Genomic DNA, 26,257 nt, shown 5'->3' with positions numbered 1-26,257 from the left:
GGGGTCGGAATCCGATTCTGGAAGTTGGAATAGGTTCGTAGTGATGAATATGACTTGTGTGCAAAATCTGGGATTAATCGGACGTGTTTTGTTTGATTTCGGCATCGGTTGTAGAATTTTGGAAATTCAAGTTCATTAGGTTTGGATTGGAGGGTGATTTATGGTTTTAGCATTATTTGATGTGATTTGAGGACTCGACTAAGTTCGTGTGATGTTATAGGATTGTTTGGTATGTTTGGTTGAGGTCCCGGGGGCCTCAGGTGAGTTTTAAATATCTTAACGGATTTGATTTGGACTTAGGCATTTTCTGAAGTTTACTAAACCTGATATAATCGCACCTGCGGATGTGGGACCGCAGGTGCAGTGCCGCAGAAGCGGCTGGGTAACCGCAGAAGCGGAAATGGACCAAGGCAACAGGGACCGCAGGTGCGGCTGTGGGACCGCAGATGCGGCCCCATCCCGGATAAGTGACATTCGCACCTGCGATGATTTTTCCGCTGGTGCGGGACCTCACATGCGGTGGACCCCTCGCATATGCGAGATTTCTGGTAGAAAAAGGGCCAAGTCTAAGGTTTTATCCCATTTTCAATTTTGGGACTTTTGAAGCTCAGTGCGAGGCGATTTCTTAAGGGATTTTGAAGGAGAACTACTGGTTAACGAATTCTAACTCTAATTTGATCCTAATACATTAATCTATTGGTTTTTTCCTCATTTAATTAAGGAATTAGAGGGTGGAAGTTTGGAAATGGGGGAAAAAGTTTCCCTATTGAAAATATGAGGTTTGAATAGGAATTTGACGTCGGATTGGGATGATTTTTGTACAGGTGAACTCGTGAGTGAATGGGCGTTCATAAATTATGATTTTTACCCGATTCTGAGACGTGGGCCCAGGGAGCATTTTTGGGCGTATTTCTATTTTCTTGCCTTAGCTTTGAATTCATTAGTTAAATGAGTTGCTTGTAGCTATATTTACGTTATGTAATTGATCTGATTAGATTTGGTCCACTCGAAGTTGGATACTCGTGGCAAGAGCATGATTTCGGATTGATTTTGAGCTTGGTTCGAGGTAAGTGTCTTGCCTAACCTTATGTGGGGGAACTCCCCTTAGAATTTTGGTACTGATGTTATATGAATGTCGTGTACGTGAGGTGACGAGTGCGTACACGTGCTACTTGTTGAAAAACCTCGTTTTCATTAAGTAATTAACTATGCCTTCCTTTAATTGAGCAATACTAGTATACATAGCCTCCTGTTTAGCTTAGGAAAGCATGCTTATGTGCCTTAACTGTCTTATCTGCTTTAACTGTCTACCTGGATTTTGTGTAGCATGTTTAGAGTAAGAATTTCCTGTCTTCTTTGCTACGAACTTGATTAGAATTATAGATTTTTCCTAGCTAGAATTGCTTTGTATATTGAATGAGTTGTATATTTATTTATGGACTACGAAACGGTATTCCGGGAGATCCCCCTGTATGTTTATGTTTGGGACTACGGGACAGTATCCTGGGAGATCCCCCTGTACTGGATATTTACTTTAGGACTACGAAACGGTATTCCGAGAGATCCCCTTGCACATTTTCGATTTGGACTACGGGACGGTATCCCGGGAGATCCTCTGTACATTTACGTTTGGGACTACGGATGGTAACCCGGGAGATCCCCTGTTTCTATCTCTATGTACTGAATTATTTATTCTTGTGATTTCACTTTTCATTGATTGTTAGCATTCTTAACTCTACTGCGATATTTCATACTGTTTTATCTTATTATATAGGGCCCTGACCTGATCTCGTCACTACTCAACCGAGGTTAGGCTTGGCACTTACTGGGTAGCGTTGTGGTGCACTCATGCCCTTTCCTGCATATGTTTTTCGTGTGCAGATCCAAGTACTTCTTCTCAGCCATACTTCCAGTGAGGCGAGGTGATCTTAGAGACTTCGAGGTATATCTGCCGTGTCGGCAGACCAAGAAGTCCCTCTCTATTCCTCATTCAGTTATAGACTTCCAGTATTTTCTTCGTTGTTAGATTTCTGGAGTTAGAAACACTATGTACTTCTGTAGCTTGTGATTCATGAGATTCCGGGTTTTGGGAGTGCTTATGTTCAGATCGAGAGTGTTTTATTGTATATGCCGAGCGGCATTTTAAACTCCTTTATTATATTTACCTGTTAATTGTTAGTTTTCGTATCTTTGTTTTATTTTAGCAAATTGTTAGGCTTAGCTAGTCGTAGAGACTAGGTGCCGTCACGACAGTTCATGGAGGAAGAACTTGGGTCGTGATAATGTAGGATTATGGGGAGGAATCGGGGTATAGCTCTGTGGTGGAGGATGGTAAGAATACTGCTGGCAGGGCGAATCGGAGGTAGTCGGATGCGTATATGGATCTGATGGAAAAGATGTGTGCATAGAAGATTGTTGCCGGCCATCTACAGCGGAGGAATGCAAGTGTGGAGTGGAAGGAACCGAGGGTGTATTACTATCCTTAGAATCCATCAGCCTCCTATCCTTCTTGTACATACCTCGACCCTTGTCGTCCATTTGCATAAATTATGAAAATGTTAGAATTGAGAATATAAATCTTTATAAGTCGAGAGCGCTTGAAAAAACTAACATGCTATTCATCCGCAACATATTCTTCCTCCTCCGGAAATTCTTCCTCTTCACTTATTTAATTTATCGAGCATGTGAGTGCCTTAGTATAATCTAGTCATTTATAATTAGATGCTCTAGTGTATGACGCGTTTGGATGTTTTATTCTCGATCACCTAATCAGTACTTTGCTCAGATACTTGGTTAGTGGATCAATTAGAAATTCAATTATATTCGATAAATCTAAGATATGTTTTTATTACTTTATTTAACCTAGAACATGCATCATTTTTTATTTCAACTGACAAGACGCTCAGGCATACTGACAACCTTAGTAAATTAAATATTGAGTTTTAATGTGTGAGCGATCAACTCTAAGTATCAGCACCCACATGCTAGAACACATTCGAGAACAAAATGTATCGTGTTATAAGATGTTGTGCTATATTAAAACTTAAGTTGTAGCAACAACAACATATACTCGGTCAAATCCCACGATTGGTGAATAAATAAATAAATAAATAAATAAATATATATATATATATATATATATATATATATATTAAAATTTAAGTTGTAGCAACAACAACATATACTCGGTCAAATCCCACGATCGGTGAATAAATATAAGTAATATATATATATATATATATATATATATATATATATATATATATATTAAACATATGTAGATTATAAATAATAATAATCTATAAAAGGTTGACCATGTTTGACCACTAATACCGACCGACATCAGTCGATTTTATTCATCATTTTTAAGAAATTATATTTGTTATAAAAAATAACTGGCACTGGGCAGGAAAAAGCAATTTAAAAATTCTGAAAATTTTTTATTAATTATTTTTTCAAACAACACAAGTAAGTCTAACCAAGGCTTGGTCAAAGATTGACTAGTTTTCCCCACTTTCTAGTAGTGTTCTACGGTGAAAATATATGTAATGAAAATTTCACGATCCCAATTTCCCACGTTAGGATGTCGTGGTGGCATTTATTCTCTAAGACTAGGTAAGCCTAGCATTCATTAATAACTTAACACTAAAATAACAAACTAAGATAATAAGATAAATCGATAAAACTCATAATAACTCCAAAATGAAACATCAGTAATAAGATTCCCAAAACCAGTGGAACTGAGTCATAAGCTATACAGAAATATATTAAGAATCATTAATACAACACTTCCTGAATAGAGGGCAAACAGTAGTAAAAGCTACATAAGTGACTCCAAGGCCTACGAGTGCCAAACACATGTACCTTGAAGTCTCCGGAATATCTGGTCAAATCACTGGTACCTAGCCTGAGCTGAAGTACCTGGATCTGCACAAAAATATGCATAAGCGTAGCATGAGTACACCACAACAGTACCCAGTAACTATCAATTATAACCTCGATAGAGTAGTGACGAGGTCAGGTCAGGACACCTAGTAGGACAAGATAAATTGAACAGAGTATAATATAGACCAATAACGGAAAACGAAGAAATAAATGATAACAAAACAGTACAATAATATAGACTAATAACAGAATTTAAGGCAACAAAAGGCATCGAGAAGTGAACACATTATGAGAACAACAAGTAATCAAATACGGACAAATACAAGTAAGACACTGAAGAAAATAACAGGAAATTTCAACCAACAAGCATTTTTAACATGGAATGTACAATAAGAATCACAATCGAGGTACCACGCCTCATATTCACACTTCACAATTAATCACAATCTTTCCTTATATCGCCGCGTGAGCCTTACATTTAGATATTTTTGAAAATATTTTTCCCGAAATAGATACACGCGCTTTATCCCCCTATATCACCATGTGGCTTCAATCTATTCCCTTACTAGCAGCACGCACATAAATTCCACTTTATGCCGTTGCATGCACATCTACCCTTATCCTTATACCTCCGCATGCGTATCAATATCACAACACAATAACAACTCGCACCATATGTGCCCATATGCCACAACTTGTCAAAATCAATAATACCAATGTTATCATAGTATATAGCCCACGGCTCAACCACAATGTGAACAAGAATCTCAACAATAATCAAATGAATTGAGAAATATTCAACAAAGAAAGATATCTCAATAATCAACAACTACAACCTTAATGTGATAATAGCTTTCGCAACTTCAACATCAATAACCCAATAAGGAGATAATCTCACGAAATAACAACTTCAAGTTAGAGTAATTCAACAATAAGAGAGGTAACAAAACAATAAGAGAGGTAATAACTTCAACTAAAGCATGTAAGAGCAACATAACAATAAAAGATAGAACAACTGCTAACAACATCAAATAGAGCATGTGAGAGTAAATTATACAATGAAAGATATAACATGTTATGACAAACTCAATAAAATGAATGGAAAAAGTCTAAAAGTCAAAGCCGGTCAAAATATCACATATAGCCCCTGTACATACTCGTCACCACGTGTACACGTCTTCCACATAATATAAATGACACAATCAATCCAAGTCCTAAGGGGTATTTCCCCCACACAAGGTTAGACAAGATACTTACCTCAATTAGGCCAAATTAATCCTCGAAATAGTTTTCCCCTAAAATTCGCCTCTACACTGCTCAAATCTAACCAAAAATTGACTTAATATCATTCAAACAATGCAAGGAAAACCAATTACGATAGATAAAGCTATGATCTTTACACAATTCTCCAAAAGTCAACCTCGGGTTCCCCAGTCAAAACCCGAGTCCAAGGGTAGATTCTGACCACTCATAACCCCACGAGTCTATATATGTGTTTTATTTTCAAATTCAAGTCCAAATCGACTCTCGGAACCTAAATTTTTATTTTTCAACACTTTGACAAAAATTCCCAAATTTCCTCTTTGATTCTCATAATTTTGATGTTAAATCTAAGATATAATCATAAAATATGGTTAAAAATTGATTAGAATCACTTACCCAATAACTATAGATAAAAATACCCTCTCCAAATCGCCTCCTACCGAGTCTAGGGTTCTAAAATGAGATAAAATCCCGACTATCCAACCTTTTGTTCAGTTGCAGAAGTCGCAATTGGGACACTAGGTTCGCAATTGCCAAACCTCGTAATTCCGAAGAAAGTCTCGCAATTGCGGCCACTGACAATCTAAGTGGGAAGTCGCAAGTGCTACACAATTATCGCAAATGCAATCCTACCCTGTCCAGGTACTGCTTCGCAATTGCAACCTAGGCATCATAAATGCGACACCTGAGACCCCTTGTTAAGGTTACAATTGCAGTGCTGGTATTCGCAATTGCGACACCTGAGGCATTAGCACACCAGCAGTCCAGACTCAGTTCAAAACCATTTCGAAACACGTCTGAAACTCACCCGAGCCCTTGGGGATCCTAACCAAATACCCACACAAGTCTAAAAATATCATACGAACTCGCACGCGTGATCAAAATAAAAAATAACATCTAGAACTATGAATCGGACATCAAAACGTATGAATTTCAAATAAAAACTCAAGAAGCTCTAAATTTGCAACCAAGCGTCTGAATCCTATCAAATCAACTCCAAATGACACCAAATTTTGCAGACAAGATCCAAATAGAAAAATGGACCTATTACTAATCTTAAAACCAAATTCAAAACCCAATAGCCAAAAAGTCAACCTACGTCAAACTTGGAAAATTTTATAAACCTCTAATCACCAACTTTCGATGAAAAAAGTCAAATCAACCTAGGGACCTCCAAATTTAATTTTGGGTATAAGCCAAAGTCCAAAATCACGAGTCGAACCTATCGGAGCCATCAAAATACCGTTCTGGGATCGTCTTCACAAAAATCAAACTTTTATCAACACTTCTAACTTAGTGCGTAGCTTGAGCTGAAGTACTTGGATCTGCAAAAAAATATGCAGAAGTGTAGCATACGTATACCACAACGGTACCCAGTAAGTATCAAGCCTAACCTCGATAGAGTAGTGATAAGGCCAGGTTAGGACACCTACTAGAACAAGATAAACTAAATAGAGTATAATATCGACCAATAACGCAAAAAGAGGAAATAACTGATAACAAAATAGTATAATAATGTAGACTAAATAACAGAATTTAAGGCAAAAAAAAGAGGCAACGAGAAGTGAACACATGATGAGAACAACAAGTAATCAAATACGGACAAATACAAGTAAGACAATGAATAAAATAACAGGAGTTGTTTAACCAACAAGCCTTTTTAACATGGAATGTACAATAAGAATCACAACCGAGGTACCATGTCTCATATTCGCATTTAACAATTTCAATCACAATCTTTTCGTATATCGCCACGTGAACCTTACATTTAGATATTTCTAAAAACATTGTTCCCGAAATGGCTACATGCGCTTTAGCCCCCTTATATCCCTGCGTGTCTACAAGTAATTTCCTTACTAGCAACACGCATATAAATTTCACGTTATGCCGTCACATGCACATCAACCCCTATCCTTATACTGCCGTATGCATATCATATTACAACACAACAACAACTCGTAACACATGTGCCCATATTCCATCACTTGCAAAAATCAACAATACCAATATTACCATATTATATAGTCCAAAGCTCAACTACAATGTGATCAGGAATCTCAGCAATAACAAAATAAATTGAGAAATACTCAACAAGGAAATACATATCAACAATCAACAACTTCAATCTCGATGTGATAATAACTTTCGCAACGTCAACATCAATAACCCAACAAGGAGATAATCCCACGAAATAAAAACTTCAAGTAAGAGTGATTTAACAATAAGAGAGGTAATAAGACAGTAGGAAAGGTAATAACGTCAACTAAATCATGTAAGAGCAACATAACAATAAAAGATAGAACAACTGCTAATATTATCAAATAGAGCATGTGAGAGTAATTATAGAATGAAAGATATAATATTTTACGACAAGCTCAATTAAATGCATGGAAGAAGTCTAAAAGTCTAAGCCGGTCAAAATATCATCTATAGCATGTATACATACTCGTCGCCTCGTGTGCACGTCTTTCACATAATACAAATAACACAATCAACCCAAGTGTAAAGGGGTAGTTCCCCCACACAAAGTTAGACAAGACATTTACCTCGACTAGGCCAAATCAACCCTCGAAAATAGCCTTCCCCCTAAAATTTGCCTCCACGCGGCTCAAATATAACCAAAAATGACTTAATATCATTAGAAAATACAAGGGGAACCAATTACGATAGATAAAGTTATGATCTTCACGCAATTCTCCAAAAGTCAACCCCGGGCATGCTCGGTCAAAACCCGAGTCCAAGGGTAGATTCCGATAACCCATAACCCCACAAGTCTATATATGTGTTTTGTTTTCAAATCCGAGTCCAAATCGACTCTCAAAATCCAAATTTTTATTCTTCAAAACTTTGACAAAAATTCCTAAATTTTCTCTTTGATTCTCATAAATTTTGATGTTAAATCTAAGATATAATCATGAAATATAGTTGAAAAATAATTAGAACCAGTTATCCAATAATTGTAGATAAACATCCCCTCTTCAGATCGCCTCTTACCGAGTTTAGGATTCTAAATGAGAGCAAATGAGATGAAATCCCAACTTTCTAACATTTTGTTCAGTTGCAGATATCGAAATTGTGACACTGGGCTCGTAATTGCGAAGAAAGTCTCGCAATTGTGGCTACTAACAGTCTAAGTGGGAAGTCTCAAATACGACATTGGCTTTGCATTTGCGAAGCCTGTCCCTATTGGAAATGCGATCCTACCCTGCCCAAGTACTACTCGCAATTACGACCCAGGCATCGCAAATGCGACATCTGATACTCCCTGCTAAGGTCGCAACCAAACGTCTGAAATCTTCAACCTGCTAGAGGTTCAACCTATGGTCAAGCTTGGAAAATCTTCTAAACCTCAAATTTTCAACTTTTGGCAAAATAAGTCAGATCAACCTAGGGACCTCCGAATTCGATATTGAAGTCCAAAATCACGATACGAACCTATCGGAGCATTAAAATACCATTCTGAGGTTGTTTTCACAAAAGTCAAACTTTGGTCAATATTTCTAACTTAGGCTTCTAAACCAAGAACCAAAGGGTCCAAATCAATCCAAATCCTTCCCGAAACGAAACTAACCAACTCCTCAAGTCATAAAATCCCAAATACACATGTGTGAAGCATCAAAAAGGGGAATCAAGACTCATATACATAAAACGAACTATCGAATCGTTACATAAAAGGCATCAACTATTTTTATGGTTAAGACATTAATTTTACTTGAGAAATATAAATCAGCTCCGATAATACTTCCCCTTTCATGTCGATCTCATCTTACACTTGCAATGATTTTAACAAAGAAAATGATTTATCGCAAGCCAAATGCATGACACATGTCATGTTAATCAACCAAAATTAAATGGCAAATTGAGACAAGAACACATACGAATTAACCATAGTTAAGTGATAAATCCTGTATAAAATTAAAGACACACATGGAATGCACTTAATTATTATATTGGTACCTATATCAAAAGCAATAAATATATTTCCCTTTATCATATACTCCAAAACTCTCATTATTGTGATGACAATTAGATGCTCTAATATAATGTTTTCTCGTTTTCTGAATGCATAAGTTCAATATGCTCTTTTTTTATGCAACATCTTCCTTCGTCACTTTGGCACCTTTGAAGCTGAATGCTTAATTTAGGCGTTCAGTTGCACAGGCAACCTGTGGGGCATTGGGCTCAAGAGGAGTATCTGACAACTAGAAAACTCACAAGACTACAACCACCCAAATATGTTACTTTGCTTGTCCTAAGAGTGTCAATGAAGTCATACTTAGGGTGAGCATTGTGTTCCAGTCAAGGATTAATTAAGGGTCACATCTCGCATGAAGGTTGTTATACTAATATGTGCAAGAGTGAATACCCCAAGTTTGGTTTTCCTTCATACCAGGCATACCTAAAGACTATGCTAAGCTAGTCAAGGTTGAAGCTCGGCTACAAAATTATGCTGGGTGCCATGGTAAAGGTGCCAATTGCCAGGTTGGGCCTTACTTGACTCAATTTTTAGCAAGCCCAGTCTTACTTTTTCTTGTTCCCTCTTTCAAAAATTTCATTTCTTCTATTTTTCTAAATTTCTCATTTTCATCTTTGTATTTTCTCTCTATATAGTATATACAGTTCCATTTATTAGTTACAATATAGATTATAAAAGTAGATTTGTTTCTGTTTTGCTTTTCCAAATCTCGAATTTTGAAATTTCAATATGCTTTTAATCATTTTTCTTTTCCTTTGTTTCAACCAATTTCATGTTGAATGACATCAAAACTTGTCTATTTTCACCTCATTCAATCATCTTTAATGTTATTTTTTCCTTCAAAGGGCCAAACATTTTTAATTTGGGTATAACGTGTGTATTTATGCACCAAAAACCTTGTAAAGTGAACTAATTGATTGAAAATTGGATTGAACCGAACCGAATTAATTCAAAACTAAAGGAACCGGCTAAATGTACACCCCTATTCAATCTCCTTGACTAGTGAAAAGTTTACATTAAATACAATGGCATCCGTAATCATCAAATCTTGGATCCGCCTCAGGTCATGACCATTGACCACGAGGAGCACTGTTGTGTTTGAGGCGTGGAAATGTATAGGTGTACTTTTCTGTTTCGTTCAAACGCATGATCTTAGGCATATGATCATATTAACTATAGGTTCAATTGAACTTCAAGTGCCGCACATTAACTGTCACACCCCATATTTTTGTACGTAATAGTACGTCGTAAATTAATTGATATAAGCTCGAAAATGAGATCATCTTTGAAAGTACATAATATAAGTTAATCATGTTAACTTGGAGGTTACAAATATTTAAGATCATAAATTGCAAGAACCAAGAGGGGTTGGAAGATTTAGAAGCTAAACGAATCGAAGAAAATAAGTTTCGTCGAAAGTTGGCGAGTTGGGAATGTTATAACCCGTACTTTTGTGGTGAAATTAGGGTTATTAACATGATAAGGAGGTGATGCTATGAGGTATTTTAGCCCTATTATAGTCGTGTGTTAAGTTTTGAAGTCAAACGAGTTATGAAACAAAAGTCGACAAAAGTTGTCACAAGTTACGTTCATAACTTTACATAAACTTTAGGTCTAATGTTACTAAGCTTTTCTCTCAATGTACTTGGAATTACGGGGTGATCCATCCACCAAATTGAATATCTACGAGTCTATTTTTAATTCATTAAACCGTTTGACGATACAATATGGTATTGGAGAGACATTAGCATTTTTGCAAGACTGCACAAGCAGCTCCCCTTGGGACACACAAGGTCGGTTGAAGATTATCTTGATACATAAAGTTTTAGTATTCGTCTCGAAGCCTCATTTCGACCCAAATCAAACCTAAAAACTCTCACTACACCTTCTAAGAATATCCTTAAGGTTTTGAAGTAATTCCATCATCCGCAACTCAAAATCAAGAAGCAAACACATCAACGTGATCCTTACGACATAGGTAAGACTTTGTCGCCCTCATTTCTCCTTTTGAATCATGTTTTAGAAAGAGCTTCGTGGCTAAGGAAGATTTTCACCTCTGTAATTTAGTTATAAACACATAAGTAAGGGTGTGGATCAAAGGGAACAAGGTTTGGAAGCAAGAACACAAGATGTATGTAGGCGTTTCAATTTTGGCATAAATTGGTTTAGCTATACTCTAGTCTTTCTTCTTGATATTTTAAGAGTTGCTCAAAGGAAATTTCAGAATGTATTGTATTGTTGTATAGTTTCAATTCCATATGTGGAATATGGAGAAAACTAGTTTAGGTTGGAATTTCAAAACACAACAAAAACAAAAAGGCGAATCGCCCATTTGGCCTGTGCCATCCGGAATTTCGTTTATTCTGTTCCTTTGATATTTTTACCTATACCCAACCTCCATATGATCTTAATAGATTAATTTAAGATTATAAGCTTAACTATCATGTTTTGGTGCTTAGATTATTTCTAAATCATATTTATACTTTCATGTCACAAGTTAGCCACTATGAGTCGACATTACATTCATAATTCCATTTTGTCGATCGTTTGAAACTATTGTGGATAATTGGATCTCCTTTAGTTTTATTTCATCTTGGCCGGCTATCCATTCCCGTGTATATTCTGGTGTTTGCTTTTGTTTTCAGGGATCATCCAGTTTTAGGGGAAACTCTGCCAAATTTTTTTGAAATTCGAAGAGTTGGACAAATCTTGAGTTGCTTGGTTCTAAATTGATTCTAGAGGGATCTTAATGATTTAATTAACCTTAGTAATTCATGCACATACTCAGTGTCTTCCTAAAATAGGGATAGGCTCCTCCGTCCAACTTATGGACGACGAGTGTCAGATTATGTTTGTGATTACGTTTATGGTTTCCTTCATGATCTCTTGAGTCCATATGATGATGTCACATGTGCTATGCTCATACATGCTTACATTGATTATGCTGGGGGGATATAGCCCATAACACCAGTGAGGCCTATTGATTATATGCTGGGGGAGATATCCCATAACACTAGCCGGGCATATTGATTATATATTTACTTGCTGGGGGGATATAGCCCATAACACCAGTCAGGCATATTATATACGTATATATAGCTACAATTTGCATTGCATGACTATACATGATGCTTGTTCAGTTGTACAGATACCTGATTAGGGGAAGGGGATATAGCCCATAATACCAGACATGTACCAGTTCAGATAGTTATTCAGTTTCAGCACATTTTCAGCTTATACTACAGTTCAATTGCTAGTTCAGACTCTTGTAGCTTTCAACTTACATTCATATTTCCAGCTTACAGTCATACTTTAGTATGGTTTATATATACTTTTCACCCTTCATATTTTGTACATATCGTACTCACGTCCCTTCCAGGGCAATGCGTTTCATGCCGCGCAGGTACAGATAGATCAATGCTTGAACCATATTAGTAAGCTATCCACCAACAGTTGGAGTCACTCTGTTTACTCCTGGAGTTGCTTATCTTTTGGTAGGTGTACAGTCACCTAGTTTGGGTATGACGGGGCCCTGTTCCATCTAGTACTTGTTCAATTTAGCACTCCTAGAGGCTTGTAGATATGCACATGTGCAGTTAGTATATTTTTATATGTCAGCTTGTGTTAGCCTTGTCGGCTTTCCAGATTGTACAATTCTTATCAATTGTGCTTATGCTTGTTCAATTTATCAATTATATTCATGATTAGTAGATTACCAGTAGGTTTAATGATGATCGACACTTAGTGTCGGTTATCCGTCATGGCACTAGGCTAGGTCGTGACATTAACACACTAGAAGTCAGCTTGTCACAATTCGTGATATGACAGGGGTGTTTTGTATGATGGAAAATATTTTCCTTCGAAGATGTTTTCATAGAAATATTTTCCTGGAAAATAAGTCGTTTTCTTACTTATTTTCTAATGTTTGGTTAAGTAGCAGAAAATATTTTTTGAAAAATATATAATTTAGGCACATACTATGGGAAATGAAATTAGTAAGGGCTGGAGAGGATGGTAGGTTGGGTTCTAGGGGTCGGGGTGGCGAGCAGTGGCGGATCTAGGATTTTAAAGTAATGGGTGCTCGCTCCATTGCACATGCTACGGCCATAAAAAATAAAATAAAAAGACAAATCGGTGAGAAAGAGATTTTTCTCGTTTTGATTATGGAACTAAAGAGGAGGCTAAGGGTTAAAGTGTTAATGCAAATATTTTATTTTACTTCTACTTCCAGAATGAATTAGATTAATGAGGGGGAAAAAAGGCAAAGTAAGCAATGGGAAAATAAAAGGGGAAGTCTAGTAAAAAAAAAGATCTGCATTGAAGAAATTAAAGAACCAAAGCCAGCGAGTAGAAGAAGAAACAAGAAGGGAATAAAACGTAAAAGAAGAATCAGCAAAAGTTCATAAAATCGGCATTGTAAGCGAGAATCGAACTAAAGACCTCAAAGCTAGCGGCAGCTCTGATTTCCACTTCTTTTGCCAACGCACCCACGTAGCTTTCGCTCAATGGATATGTCAAAATTCTTAGAGTTTCTGTATAAGCGTATGCTTGTCTAGCTGGGATCAATGGGTGCTCGAGCACCCACTCCACTGTATGTGGATCCGCCTCTGGTGGCGAGGTTAGGGGAAAGGGTGGTGGGGTGACGGGGGGTGGAGTGGGAGTGGAGGTGGGGTGGTGGCTTTGGGGTTGGGGCAAGGATGGGGGTGCATGGTAGGGCGGGGACTAGAGTGGGGAAGGTTGAAAAGAATTTTGAAAAAAAAAATCCTCTTTTTGGTAGGACGGTTGGAGAAAAATGAATCCATGAAAAAAATATTTTTCAAAACATTTAAGTCAACTAAATATAAAAAAATTAGAAAAAAATAATATTTTCCTTCGTACCAAAAACATCCCTAATGACAATTATTAACAAATTACTACCTTTGGAATCAAACCCGAATTACAAAGCTTACATTAACAAATAAGTAAAATTACATATGCAAAATGGGGAACTGGACTCAAACCAAGAGAAGTGGTCCTTTTTCTATTTATTTTCTTATATCTTTTAAAAGGATCAATAAGGAAAAAAAAGATATAATAATAATTAATAAAAAGTATCTTTAAAGTGTTGTGAATGACAGCTACATTATGTTCAAGACCTATCAATATACAATTGCCATCTGTATATATAAAGGCAATATAGCCAGTGATCATCTCGTCTGTGAAGCTTGTTACAGTTCACCGGCCGGCATACTTCGCCTGAGAAAATGGACGAGTCCTGGAGAATGAAAATGGGAATGCCTTTCACCACCACAACAACAACAAAAACCAGTCTTCCCAGCCGGCATTCCATGGAAGCCACAACTCGTCGCCGGCGGGAAATCTCCGGCAACTCTGAATTGGCCCCCGAAGATTTCAGTGACGTATTCGGAGGACCTCCTCGCAGTGTACTTCAACGGCAGTTCTCCGCCTGCGATGATTATACCAGGCCCTCAAATTTATCCTACGATGAGATGTTTCGACCGCAGGCGAGTATGGCTCCGGCGAGGTGTTACCAAAACTTGCCGGAATTCAGGATTCCGGTAGAAAAAGGTGGCCGGAGAATTGATCACGGGTTTTATGGCGATATATTTGGATGCAACGAAGAAGAAGAAATGATGAGAAGGTCGAGGACGAGGTCAGGTTCTAAGTCCAAGGCGAGCTCTTCGTCGGCGTTGAGCTCAGAGGACGTTAGCCCCCTCCGGCCGGCTATCGGTGGCGAATGTTATGACGACATTTCGTTCTTCGCTACAAAACTCAGGTATATATTTACTCCGTACTCTACTGTTACCTCCAGTTTCCGTATGAACCTAGGAATTTTACATGTATGGTTTATATTACACTGGGTTTAGATATTCTTCTTCTTTCCCTCCGGGGTCTTTGTGTCATTTGAAAGGACAAAATATATTTTTTCCGAAGGAGAAAAACATTTTGACTAATCAATAATTGGGATTTATTGAGAATTAAACCTTGTCCTTTGTTTAAGAAGAAGTTATATGATGTAATGGAGCTGACTAAAGCTTTTATGTAGAGGGACTGGATATAGTTGATGCTGCAATTGAAATTCCTTAATTTAGGGAAAAACTGTTATTTGTTAAATATTTACTGCATAGTAACTTTTTAAAGGATAATTTGATCAAATTTCTTAGTGAAATTGTAAGTTGAATTGAACACCTTTCTTCAAATGATAGAGGTTTAAGTTTAAAGCAATGTTAACTATTAACTTAAATATATATTTCACTGAAATAAAATTTGTCAGGGTTTTGAAATTTTAATCGATAAACACCTAATTTTGGATGGTGAGTGTAACATTGTTGACGGCAAAACAAGTACTATAACTTTGTCGGACTTGCGCAGAAATATTTGGAAAATGCCTCAAAATTATGAAGATAGATTTTTAGGTTATGCATGAAATGCGAGGAAGAGAGATAAGCAGTTGGCGAAGATCATTCTCTATCCATATCATGTAGATCGAGAAGTTTTATTGTGTGCCTCACACAACTTACATTAGTTGTGTGAGGTTCCTTTTTATCTCACAAATTTGTAGACCCCAAATCTTACACTTCTAACCTGTGAGACAAAAAAGATGCCAAAAAAAACTACTAGTCTCAGTTGTATGAGACACAAAATAAAAATTTTCATGTAGATCTATCCCTTAGCCCAATTATTAATTTTTCTTTTTCATTACTTCCATGGTCATGCCTTGTGGCACGACATCAGCAATACTGTAGAGATGGTTTGTTGGTAGATGTTACCACATTTGCCCTTTTATAATGAAAGAAGATCTTGACGTATGCCATGGTTGTTTTATGCATTTTTAGACCAATAAATGTACCAACTGGATGGAACTCAACTAGAAGGATGTATGAAGAATACCAAGGGCTGCAGGGAACGCCAGTATTTTCATGCCATCCACCTTACAATAACACCAAAAACGAGCACAGTGAGGATTTCAGAAGCAATAATCTTGCATTCAACCGAAGAAATTCATCTCCCGAATCATTTAGTATGAATCCCATTTCTTCTAGCAACCACAAGGTGTCTACAAATGCTTTCGAGCTCAACTCGCCTTCCTCTATTGTCTCCTCCTCACTTTGTAAAGAGCATGATGACAGCATAGCCTGCAGAGATCAACATAATATGTCTCAACTAGAAACGTCGGAGCAAGATGAAGATGAAATCATGAGCTCTTATGTTATTGAAGTCAACCCCGATTATGGAGAAGGATCAGCGGAGGAAGAAAATGCGGTCCATGAAGCTATTGCTTGGGCTAAAGAGAAGTTCCAAGGACACTGTTCAGAGAATAATTTGAGGTTTGAAGAGGAAAAACAGCAGTCAGGAGAGATAGAAGGTGCGATGAAGGACTATTTCTCTCTATTTCAAATATATTCTCTTTTGAATTCCCGTTAACATCACTGTTTCTGGCTATTTTTCAACTTGCAGAAGTGTCCACTTTACATCAGTTTCTGGAGGAACAAAGAGATGGACATGAATTGACCAAAATAACTACGGTAATTTTTGGCAATGATCTTGCAAGACATCTTTATTTAATGCATATATCTCTGTTGGTATAATAAGCGAAACTTGAATTTTGTTCGGAAAGTTGAGAAGAGGAGAGGGCAGGGGAGTCAATAAAACTCTCCCTTCCTATGTTTATACAAAGGAGTACAGATTGTCAAGGATATAATGATTTTCACTTGGAACTGATGGGATTTTTTCTGGAGAATTAAGTAGAGAAATCTGAGAAAAACAGAGAATTTTACAGTCCAATCCACCAAAATTTCTTCCCCTCTTTTTGTTCACCCCCAACATGTTTCAGATTATCTCTTATTTGCTCCCTACAGAAGCAAGTGAAAGAACGCCATATGTGATCTTATTGTTTTCCATTTTTTCACTGCCTCCATTTATATACTTACAAAACAAAGAGGAAAAATAGATATATTGACAATAGTGCAGATAAAAAGTTAAATGTACTTTGAAATGCCGATAAACAATATCATGAAAGCCTAAGAAAGAAAAAAACAATATCTTGACACTGCAGGAAACAGGGAAGGGGTGTGGTTTCATAATGTTGAGATTAAAGACAATTTGTCCTCTTAGTTTTTCTAGCATAACTTCTTTTTGCAGGATGAGGAACCGGATAAATGGGCAACTGGAGAAGAAAGACTGCAACTTCAGAATGATGTAAGCTTCAATTTTCTCTTAGTTAGTTATCCTTCCGGTCCACAATAAGTGACCATTTTACCTTTTCATTTTGGTCCAAAATAAGTGTCCATTTAGATAATCAAGAAGGAATTAATTTTATTTTCTCAAAATTTGTCCTTATTTACATATTCCAATGTGTCAAGGTAACAATCAATTAAGGTTAATTTAGTGAATACATCTTCTTTTTTTCTCTAGGAGTTCGTATTTTCTTAATAGGTGTGCCAAAGGTAAAATGGTCACTTATTGTGGACCCGAGGGAGTACCATACGGAGTTACAGACCTAATAAATCAATGATATTCTTATAATTGGGTTTTTCGTTGCCAGTTAATCTCTAGCAATATTGATTTTGATAGGCTCTTCTAGTTCCTTGACAAAGTTTCAGCTGAAATAGCAATATCAACATATAAGTAATGAGATCTATCATGGATTCCAAGTCCATGACTTAAACTATATCTCTCAATGACTACAGCAGTGCTTTCCAAAGAGTCTAGTTAAGATGTGTTATGGTGCTCTATTATTCTATAAAGCATATAGAATTCAATACGTAGATGTTTCGAACATTGAGAAGTTCAAGCTTCGTGTAAAAGTCTGTTTATAATGGGTACAGATGGAATTGGAGTTACTGGATGAAAAGGTAACGCTATGGTCGACTGGCAAGGAAGCTGACATCTGATTGCTCCTTTCAACACTACATCATGTAAGATTATACCCCGTTTCTGTCAATAAATCAATGATTTACAGTTTGTGATTGCTGGAAAGATTCACTGAACATGACTCCCTCTTCCCAAATTTTCTCAGATTGTATGGCCTAAAAGTGGGTGGCTTCCAATTCCATTAACAAACTTAATAGACAGTGCACATGTGAAGAAGACTTATCAGAAAGCAAGACTCTGTTTGTATCCGGACAAATTGCAACAAAGAAAAGCAACCCTTGTGCAAAAATATGTTGCACAGAAGGCATTTTCCATACTTCAGGTCTAGATTTGATCAATAATGTTCACTGTACTGAACTACCAGAGTCCCTAAACTCTCTTTTTCTCAATCCTTTTTTCTCTCTTTTGTAGGATACTTGGGCAGCATTCCTTTCTGCAGATATCTTCTTCCGTCACTGAGAAACAGTTTTATTATCTATGCCCTTTACCCGCATGTGAGAAAAAAGAAACAAGGAAGTTTGTACTTCAGATTGCTTAAATGCTACTGATGAAAAATGATCAACGGATGCCAAGTTGTTCGCATAGCACTTGTGTTGTATAGGGTGTGTTGAAGGGGATGTCTTATTAGAATTTTCTCTCTTTAACAATATAGTTGTGTGTGTGTATGTGTGAACCAATAGCTTTTGGGTTAAGATTAACATATAGGTTGAAAAATCATTATCCAAAAAATATCAGAACGCGATTTTTTATGCTTTCTACCAAACAGATGGACCTTTAGAAGGACTAGGAGCAACAAAAAAAAAAAACGGAAAAGTGCCTCGTATACCTCTCTACTTTATTTTATCAATCGTAATCCCTATTATACTTTTCGTTCAATCAATGTATTCTTGCCGTCAATCAAATTATTTTAACCGCCTGGACAAGTGGCACACGGGAACAAAAGAGTCATCCCAAATTTTAAACTTGGTTCTTTTACAAACCCGCCCCTTATTTCAACCCATTCCCCAACTCACTTCTCTCCAATTCGCTCTTACTTTTTTCCCAGTTCTTGACATCAAGATCAAAACATTACTAATTTCAGAACTCAAAACATCATTATTGAGCTCCTAATTTGAAAAGAGAATTTGGTATTAGTAAAAATGATGCTCTAAAGAATGAGTGACATGATGAAGTTGAAATCTCGAAAAGTCCTTTGAAACCTTCTCTGAATAATAGCCTGTTTGGCCAAACTTCTTTTTCGTGAAAAGTGCTTTTTTTTTTGCCAAAAGCACTTTTGGCAAAAAATTGAGGTGTTTGGCCAAGCTTTTGGAAGGAAAAAAAGTGCTTTCGAGGAGAAGCAGAAGCAGTTTTGGAGAAGCAGAAAAAAGTAGCTTCTCTCCAAAAGTACTTTTTTGAGAAGCACTTTTGAGAAAAATACACTAAGAAGCAATTTTTTAAAGCTTGGCCAAACACTAATTGCTACTCAGAAGTGCTTTTCAAACTAATAAGCCAAACACAAACTGCTTCTCACTAAAAGTACTTTTGAGAAAAGCACTTTTGAAAAAAAGCACTTCTCAAAATAAGCTGATTTTTGCAGCTTGGCCAACCGGGCTATAAGTTAGCAGTAGCACCAATACCGGGACGGCTTACTGGTTGCTCCAGTGTTTATCCATACAGTCTTAGATAGCTGACACGTGTGCTCTCTAAAGTTGAAAGGCCAAAATTTATTTTGAGATCTGAAATTAGTATTATAAAAATTGAGTTTAAAATTTATCAATACAGTCTTAGTTATCACACCTGAACTGCTATAACAGTTAGTATTATAAAAATCGAGTTCAAAGAAAAAAATTGTTTTGACTCTCTGGGCGAACATTATTTCTGAAGAAAAGCCAAATGAATATATCAGAAAATGATCCTCTAGTCACATATGCATTCCCTATTGAAAATTATTAGCCAAATTTACATTACATTAAACAAGGGTGTTTGAGAAAATATAAAGAAATATGTTAGCAAATTAAGGATTTACAGAGAGATGAGATTAATTTATCCAGTTTGTTGCCTTATCATCTCCTTGAACTCTTCATCAGTAGTCTTGAGCATCAAAGACAATGGAATTGAAACTCCACTCTGTACAAGTTCAATGTGCCTTGGCTTTATCCTCTTCTCCAAACTAAAAGCAAAATACTGAGGAAACTCCATCAATTCATCCAATTCACCTCCCATTTCTTGAGAAAAGTATTCAAATTTAGGCTTGAAATTGTTGTCAATGCTGAAAGTGAAGAGCCCTGGACACCTCAAAGTCATTTCCACTGCTTCATTTCTTGAAAATCCTAGACTTACCAAATACTCCAGCTTGGGTATTAACGTATTTTCTACACTGGAAACCAGTAATATTGGATCCTGATAAGCTAAATGATGCAAATCTCTGAACCCAAGTCTTTGAAGATAAAACAAAGCTGGTTTTAGCTGGTCTTTGACACTGCAAATTAGTAATCTTGGACATTTGTTAATGACCCTTCTGAAGTTACTTTCAGGGACTCTTAGGTCTTTTGAGAGGAAGTTGAAAACTGGATTGAGTTCACATCTTATATCTGATGTCAAGATTCTTGGGCACATGCCAAAGATTCTTGCAAAGTCCTTTTGGTGAAGGCCTTTGGACTGAAGGAAAGTGATGATGGAATGAATAGTGTGTAAAGAAGCTGTGTGGAGACAAGGGTTTTGAGAGAGTGCTTTTCCTGAATCAACACCCATGATTTCCAAGCACAAGATTTTCTCCTTGAATTGCAATGAAATGTTCTTGTGAGTTGGTTGATAGAGTGGGTTTTTTTGGAGAATGGATTTTGGTTTTGTTGATAAAAGACTCATATGTTGCTCTGATGGTAATTTCTGAACAGAGAAGCACAGAGAAGAATGAAAAGATGACATGTTTCGTAAGGGAATTTCAACAATGGCAAATTTTAGTTTGACTGATTCTTATGAAATGGATTACTTTTTCCTTTGATGATTTTTATAAGGCCACCTGGCAGTTTGCTTTGAATTTATTGGCTCTTCGTAGATTTGGATAGCATATTGTAAATTACACACCAAGGTTCTTCGACAAGTAACTTATCCTGTCTGGTAATGGACAAGTGTCTTAAAATTGCCACCATCAATTTTAAACAGTGACTACTTTAATTGATTGGAGGAAAACAGTATGTAGTACTCCCTCCGTTTCAATTTATGTGAATCTGTTTGACTAGTCACGAAGTTTAAGAAAAGATGAAAACTTTTAGAATTTGTGGTCCTAAACAAGTCAAAAGGGGTACAGAGTATTTGTGTGGTTATAAAAGCTTCTCATTAAGGGTAGAATGTAAGTTTAAGGTAAATTATTTTCAATTTTAGAAAGGGAGGGAGTATTATTTAAAAAAATGGATAACCTGTGAATAGCATTTTCCCGGGTGATTTTTAAAAATAGCCAGATTTACAACTGGTCGTTCAAAAATAGCCCAATTTCAAAAGTAATCGAAATTTAGCCACTTTTTATGTAAAGATAAATCTGGGCAAAAACACTGTTCAAAACCCGGAAAATACTCCAGTATATTATGCTGGAGTTCCAGCATAAGTATACTTGAACTCCAGTATAATATGATGGAGTTCCAGCATAAATACACTAGAACTCCAGCATAATATACTGGAGTTCCAGCAAGTATAATGGTCCAGTATAATATACTGGAGTTTAAAGCACCAGTGCTCCAGTCTCCAGTATATTATACTGGAGCCAGCAAAGTATACCGGTCCAGCACAATATGCTGGAGTTCATACACAAGTGCACCGAACTCCAGTATATTATGCTGGACCGGTCTCTATTGCAGCAAAACGATGGCTATTTTTCATTGACTTGGTAAACGCTGGCTATTTTTGATTGACCAGTCCGAAAACTGGCTATACCGTGAAATTTTGGCCATTTTCCCACGTGCAAAAGCATCCGGTCGGGTGAAAAATGGCTGCACTACTTATTGCATTGTTTGCTCTAGTGAGATGACCTTTTGATCTTTATAGCGGATCTAGTAATATATGAACGCATAATTTTTAATTTAGACTTGAATTATTTGTGTAAAACTCATCATCGTTACTGAAATATTAATATCACCTCATAACTTAAATAAGGTGATGTGCAGGGGCGGCTCAAGCACATACGGGGCCTAAAGCCATAGTTTAATTTGAGGCCTAAATTTTTAAAAGAAAGTTATAAGATCTGTTTTTTATTTGAAGTCTACTCTACTAACTTTTTGAGATAGAAAGTTGTTAATTATTTTTTTATAATCGATTTTCTCAAATAGTTCATGTTCATTTGATAATATAACCAACTCATTTAATCTTTCTTGAGATATTGTTGATCTTAGATAAAATTTTACAGAGCAATAGAAGTATAGAACTATTGGAAACTTAAAGGTATTGTTGAACACTTGAACTAATGAAATCTTTGTTTAAGAAGGCGAGTAATGAAATTGTATACGGTAGAAATCGATGGCTCGATTTCACGAGCATCACGGCATCTTGAGGGCTTCCAGTGTTCGACTCCGAGAATTCTCGACGGTCGATTTCGAGACAGTTCGACTTCGAGACGTTATGAGAAACGACCTGCCCCGAGACAATGTGAATCACCGGTCTCGGTGGATCAAGGTGGAGTTTCCAAGGCACGTGCATATGGCAGGTCAAGTCTAGTGGACTAGCCCAAAAGGCGAATCAAGGCATTAAATGGTTGTACCAGCCCCATATCTTTGTAATGAATGCGTTTGTACTATGTTGGGATTCCCCCTCATATATAAAGGGGATCATTGTCATTTTGTAAATATTTGAGGCTCCATACTAAAATATACAAGAACATTCTCTCTGCTCTCTAACACATTCTCTTGAGTTCATTACTTCATTTATTGCTTGCATTCATTGCGTTCTATTTATTGTTCATCATTTATTGCTTATTATTGGCCATAAAGAGTCGTCATTGATCTTATTACAACTGTTAGTCGCCATCGTCTACCCTCGATAACTCCCAGCCGAGCATCCGATTCGACCTAGAAGCTCCGGATAAGCAATCTTGAGGCCTCGACTGACAGTGATTCGGTTTGGTTAATATCTAGTTTTTAAGCTCCTATCTCGCTCCTAAGTCCTTCGCATAATATCAACTGCTTAACAACTAGCATAAAAATAGATCACGTATTTTTAGAACCTCACAAAATCAAATTTAATTGTTATTACCATTTTTATGGTAAACAGTTTGGCACCCACCGTGGGGCTAAAAATAATAGTGATTATTTTCTTGTTGGTTTAACCACGTAACGCAAGTTATCTTTCACACTTTTTCTTGTCCAAGATCTTTGATTTCGGGTCAAAATGCCTAACTCAGTAAACGCACGAGAAAACATCAACCTTGAAGACCATAGAGAAAATGGTGTTGACGTCTCAGGTGTTTGTGTTCCACCACGAAACCCTGAGAATGCACCGGAACCAATTCCCGTGGACGCGGTTTCACGTGACGCTCAACACGTCGAAATAAGCTCCCACACCAACAGGAGCATACACCAAGTCGACCAACAAGAAGCCTAGAAAACCCCAGCTAGGGAAGAACGGGAGGTTAGCCTTCACGTTATTTTTGAAATGTTGCAGGCACAACAGCTGGCTATTGCTCAGCTGCAAAGTCACCAGAAAAATCCTAGCACGGTAGCATCGGGGACGGCTCCCCCAGCCGAGCAGGTACCAGAGAGATCAAGCAACAACGGGTCGGCAGCCGACCCCGCCATCGTAAAGACGCTCGAGGATCTCACGAAGAGGATCAAATCGGGCGAGAAAAAGATAGAGGCCAACGACAAAAAGGTCGACACCTACAATTCCAGAGTCGACCAGATTCCGGGAGCACCCCCGATCCTGAAAGGTGTGGATTCAAAGAAGTTCGTGCAAAAGCCGTTCCCGCAGGAAGCGGCTCCGAAACCCATTCCAAAGAAGTTCAGAATGCCAGATCTTCCTAAGTACAACGGAGCCTCGGACCCCAATGAGCACGTTACTACTTACACCTGTGCGGTGCAAGGCAACGACCTGAGGGACGATGAGATCGAGTCCGTCCTGCTGAAGAAGTTCGGGGAAACACTCTCTAAAGGGGAAATGATGTGGTATCACAACCTGGCCCCAAACTCGATAGATCCGTTTGCCATGCTGGCGGATTCTTTCATTATGGCACATGCCCGTGCCATCAAAGTAGCAACAAGGAAATCCGACGTCTTCAAAATTAAGCAGAGGGAGAATGAGATGCTGCGAGAGTTTGTATCTCGCTTTCAAATGGAACGAATGGAACTACCACCAGTCTCCGACGACTAGGCAGTGCAGGCCTTCACTCAAGGTCTGAATGAACGAAACTCAGTGGCTTCGAAGCAGTTGAAACAGAATCTGGTTTAATATCCCTCCGTGACTTGGTCGAACATTCACAACCGATACCAATCGAAAATCAGGGTCGAGGACGACCAACTAGGAGCCCCCCCGGGCTCGGTATACCCAAGCAGACTTCTGGCAAAGGAGCCAAAACCAAACAAAGAAAGGTACCAGCCATACATCGAAGACAGGAGAAACGCTCCGAGGCGCAACATACCCCGCAACGATCGAATGATGGACCGAGGACAGAATCCTCGGGGACTCGTCAACAGAGCCGGATTTGATAGGCACATAGGGCTAACAGAGGCACCTCGCTTGTCAGAATACAACTTCAACGTCGACGTATCAGACATTGTGTTCGCCATCAGTAAAATCAGAGATGCCATATGGCCCGGGCCTGTACAATCAGATCCTTCACAAAGGAATCATAACTTAGTGTGTGAATTTCACAACACGCACGGCCACAGGACCGAGGATTGTCACCAGCTCTGAGAAGAAGTAGCCAGACACTCAATAAAGGTCACCTTCGAGAATTCCTAAGCGACCATGCCAAAAATCAATTCCGGGAAAGAGAGGCGGCCAAGAAGAACGAAATGAATGAGCCACAACATGTCATCCACATGATCTTGGGAGGCATCGATGCCCCACAAGAGCCCATGATAAGAAGAACAAAAATATCCATCACCAGAGAAAAGCGGACTCGGGGCTACATACCCAAGGATGCCCTCACATTCAGCGACGAGGACATCGAGACCTTTTCTCAACCTCACAACAACGCACTGGTAATCTCTTTCCTTGTAAATACATTTCAAATTAAACGTGTACTTGAGGATCTGGGTAGCTCGACCAACATTATCAGGTCGAGGGTGGTAGAGCAGCTCGGACTGCTTCACCAAATCGTACCCGCCTCTCGAGTTCTCAACGGATTCAACATGGCGAGCGAAACGACAAAAGGGGAAATCACCCTCCCAGTCAACGTGGCCGGCACAACCCAAAATGCAAAATTCCATGTCATCGAGGGAGACATGAGGTACAACGCCTTGCTCGGAAGGCTATGGATATACTGCATGAGAGAAGTGCCATTCACCCTCCATCAAATGATGAAATTCCCGACAAAGGATGGGATTAAAACCGTCTACGGGGAACAGCATGCGGCGAGAGAAATGTTTGCGGTGCACGATGTGGCCCCGATACCGTTACCTCCACCTTCGAAGGAGCCGAAGGATAAGCAAACAGTAAAATAGCGATAACAAGCTACACTCTCGGCTACTCCCGGCTAAATAAAGCAGGAGACCGTACCACATCCTCATCACAAGAGATTGAAACACATCAGGGCTCGAAACATCGCCGACACATTCTACACTAAGGTATGACCGTCTCCTTTCTCTTTCAATTACATTCTACGCTGACCCGAGTGCAGATATCCGATCAAAACAGCCGAAGCACTCTCCAACTCGAAGGCCTTAGGTTTCAAAAGCATGCGTTGCACTCTTTTCCTTCGATCGAGTTTTTATCCCAAAAAGGGTTTTACCTTCAAGGTTTTTAATGAGGAAACATCCATATGCTACCTAAGGAAGACTCAACAAAGTATCCAAGGCTTCTTTTGCAATCAAACTCGAATACTGGGGGGCATCCCCCCCGGAAGGTCACCTACTCGGAAAAGCCAAGATACGCCAAATGGGGCCTCGGTAAGAAAATGATGTACCGGGCCAAACGGTCGAACGAACCGTGTCCGTATAGAATAACCAGGCCCCTGACAGCAAAAACATGTATACTACTACCAAGTAATCGAAGAATACTTTCCATCAAAGCATTTCGCGCTTCAAAAGAGACTCGGTATTTTTGCAAAAATGGCTCCTCTGTCAAAAATGTCCCGAA

At 38.1% G+C, this 26,257-nt stretch overlaps 2 protein-coding genes across 2 annotated transcripts; one reads left to right on the top strand and one right to left on the bottom strand.

Annotated features, from left to right (window-relative positions):
* Positions 14,270-18,715, top strand: LOC109224887. The gene is made up of 7 exons (XM_019389454.1): positions 14,270-14,900; positions 15,961-16,490; positions 16,583-16,650; positions 17,267-17,323; positions 17,953-18,042; positions 18,144-18,320; positions 18,410-18,715. The coding sequence occupies exons 1-5, from the start codon at positions 14,368-14,370 to the stop codon at positions 18,016-18,018; spliced, it is 1,254 nt and encodes a 417-aa protein (XP_019244999.1). The 5' UTR covers positions 14,270-14,367; the 3' UTR covers positions 18,019-18,042; positions 18,144-18,320; positions 18,410-18,715.
* Positions 19,878-20,953, bottom strand: LOC109224886 (transcription termination factor MTEF1, chloroplastic). The gene has a single exon (XM_019389453.1). The coding sequence runs from the start codon at positions 20,900-20,902 to the stop codon at positions 20,021-20,023; it is 882 nt and encodes a 293-aa protein (XP_019244998.1). The 5' UTR covers positions 20,903-20,953; the 3' UTR covers positions 19,878-20,020.

The sequence above is a fragment of the Nicotiana attenuata genome, chromosome 4 (assembly GCF_001879085.1).
Source record: "Nicotiana attenuata strain UT chromosome 4, NIATTr2, whole genome shotgun sequence".
Classification (NCBI taxonomy): domain Eukaryota; kingdom Viridiplantae; phylum Streptophyta; class Magnoliopsida; order Solanales; family Solanaceae; genus Nicotiana; species Nicotiana attenuata.
The sequence above is the reverse complement of the archived record's forward strand: the minus strand, read 5'-3'. Positions and strand labels throughout refer to the sequence as shown.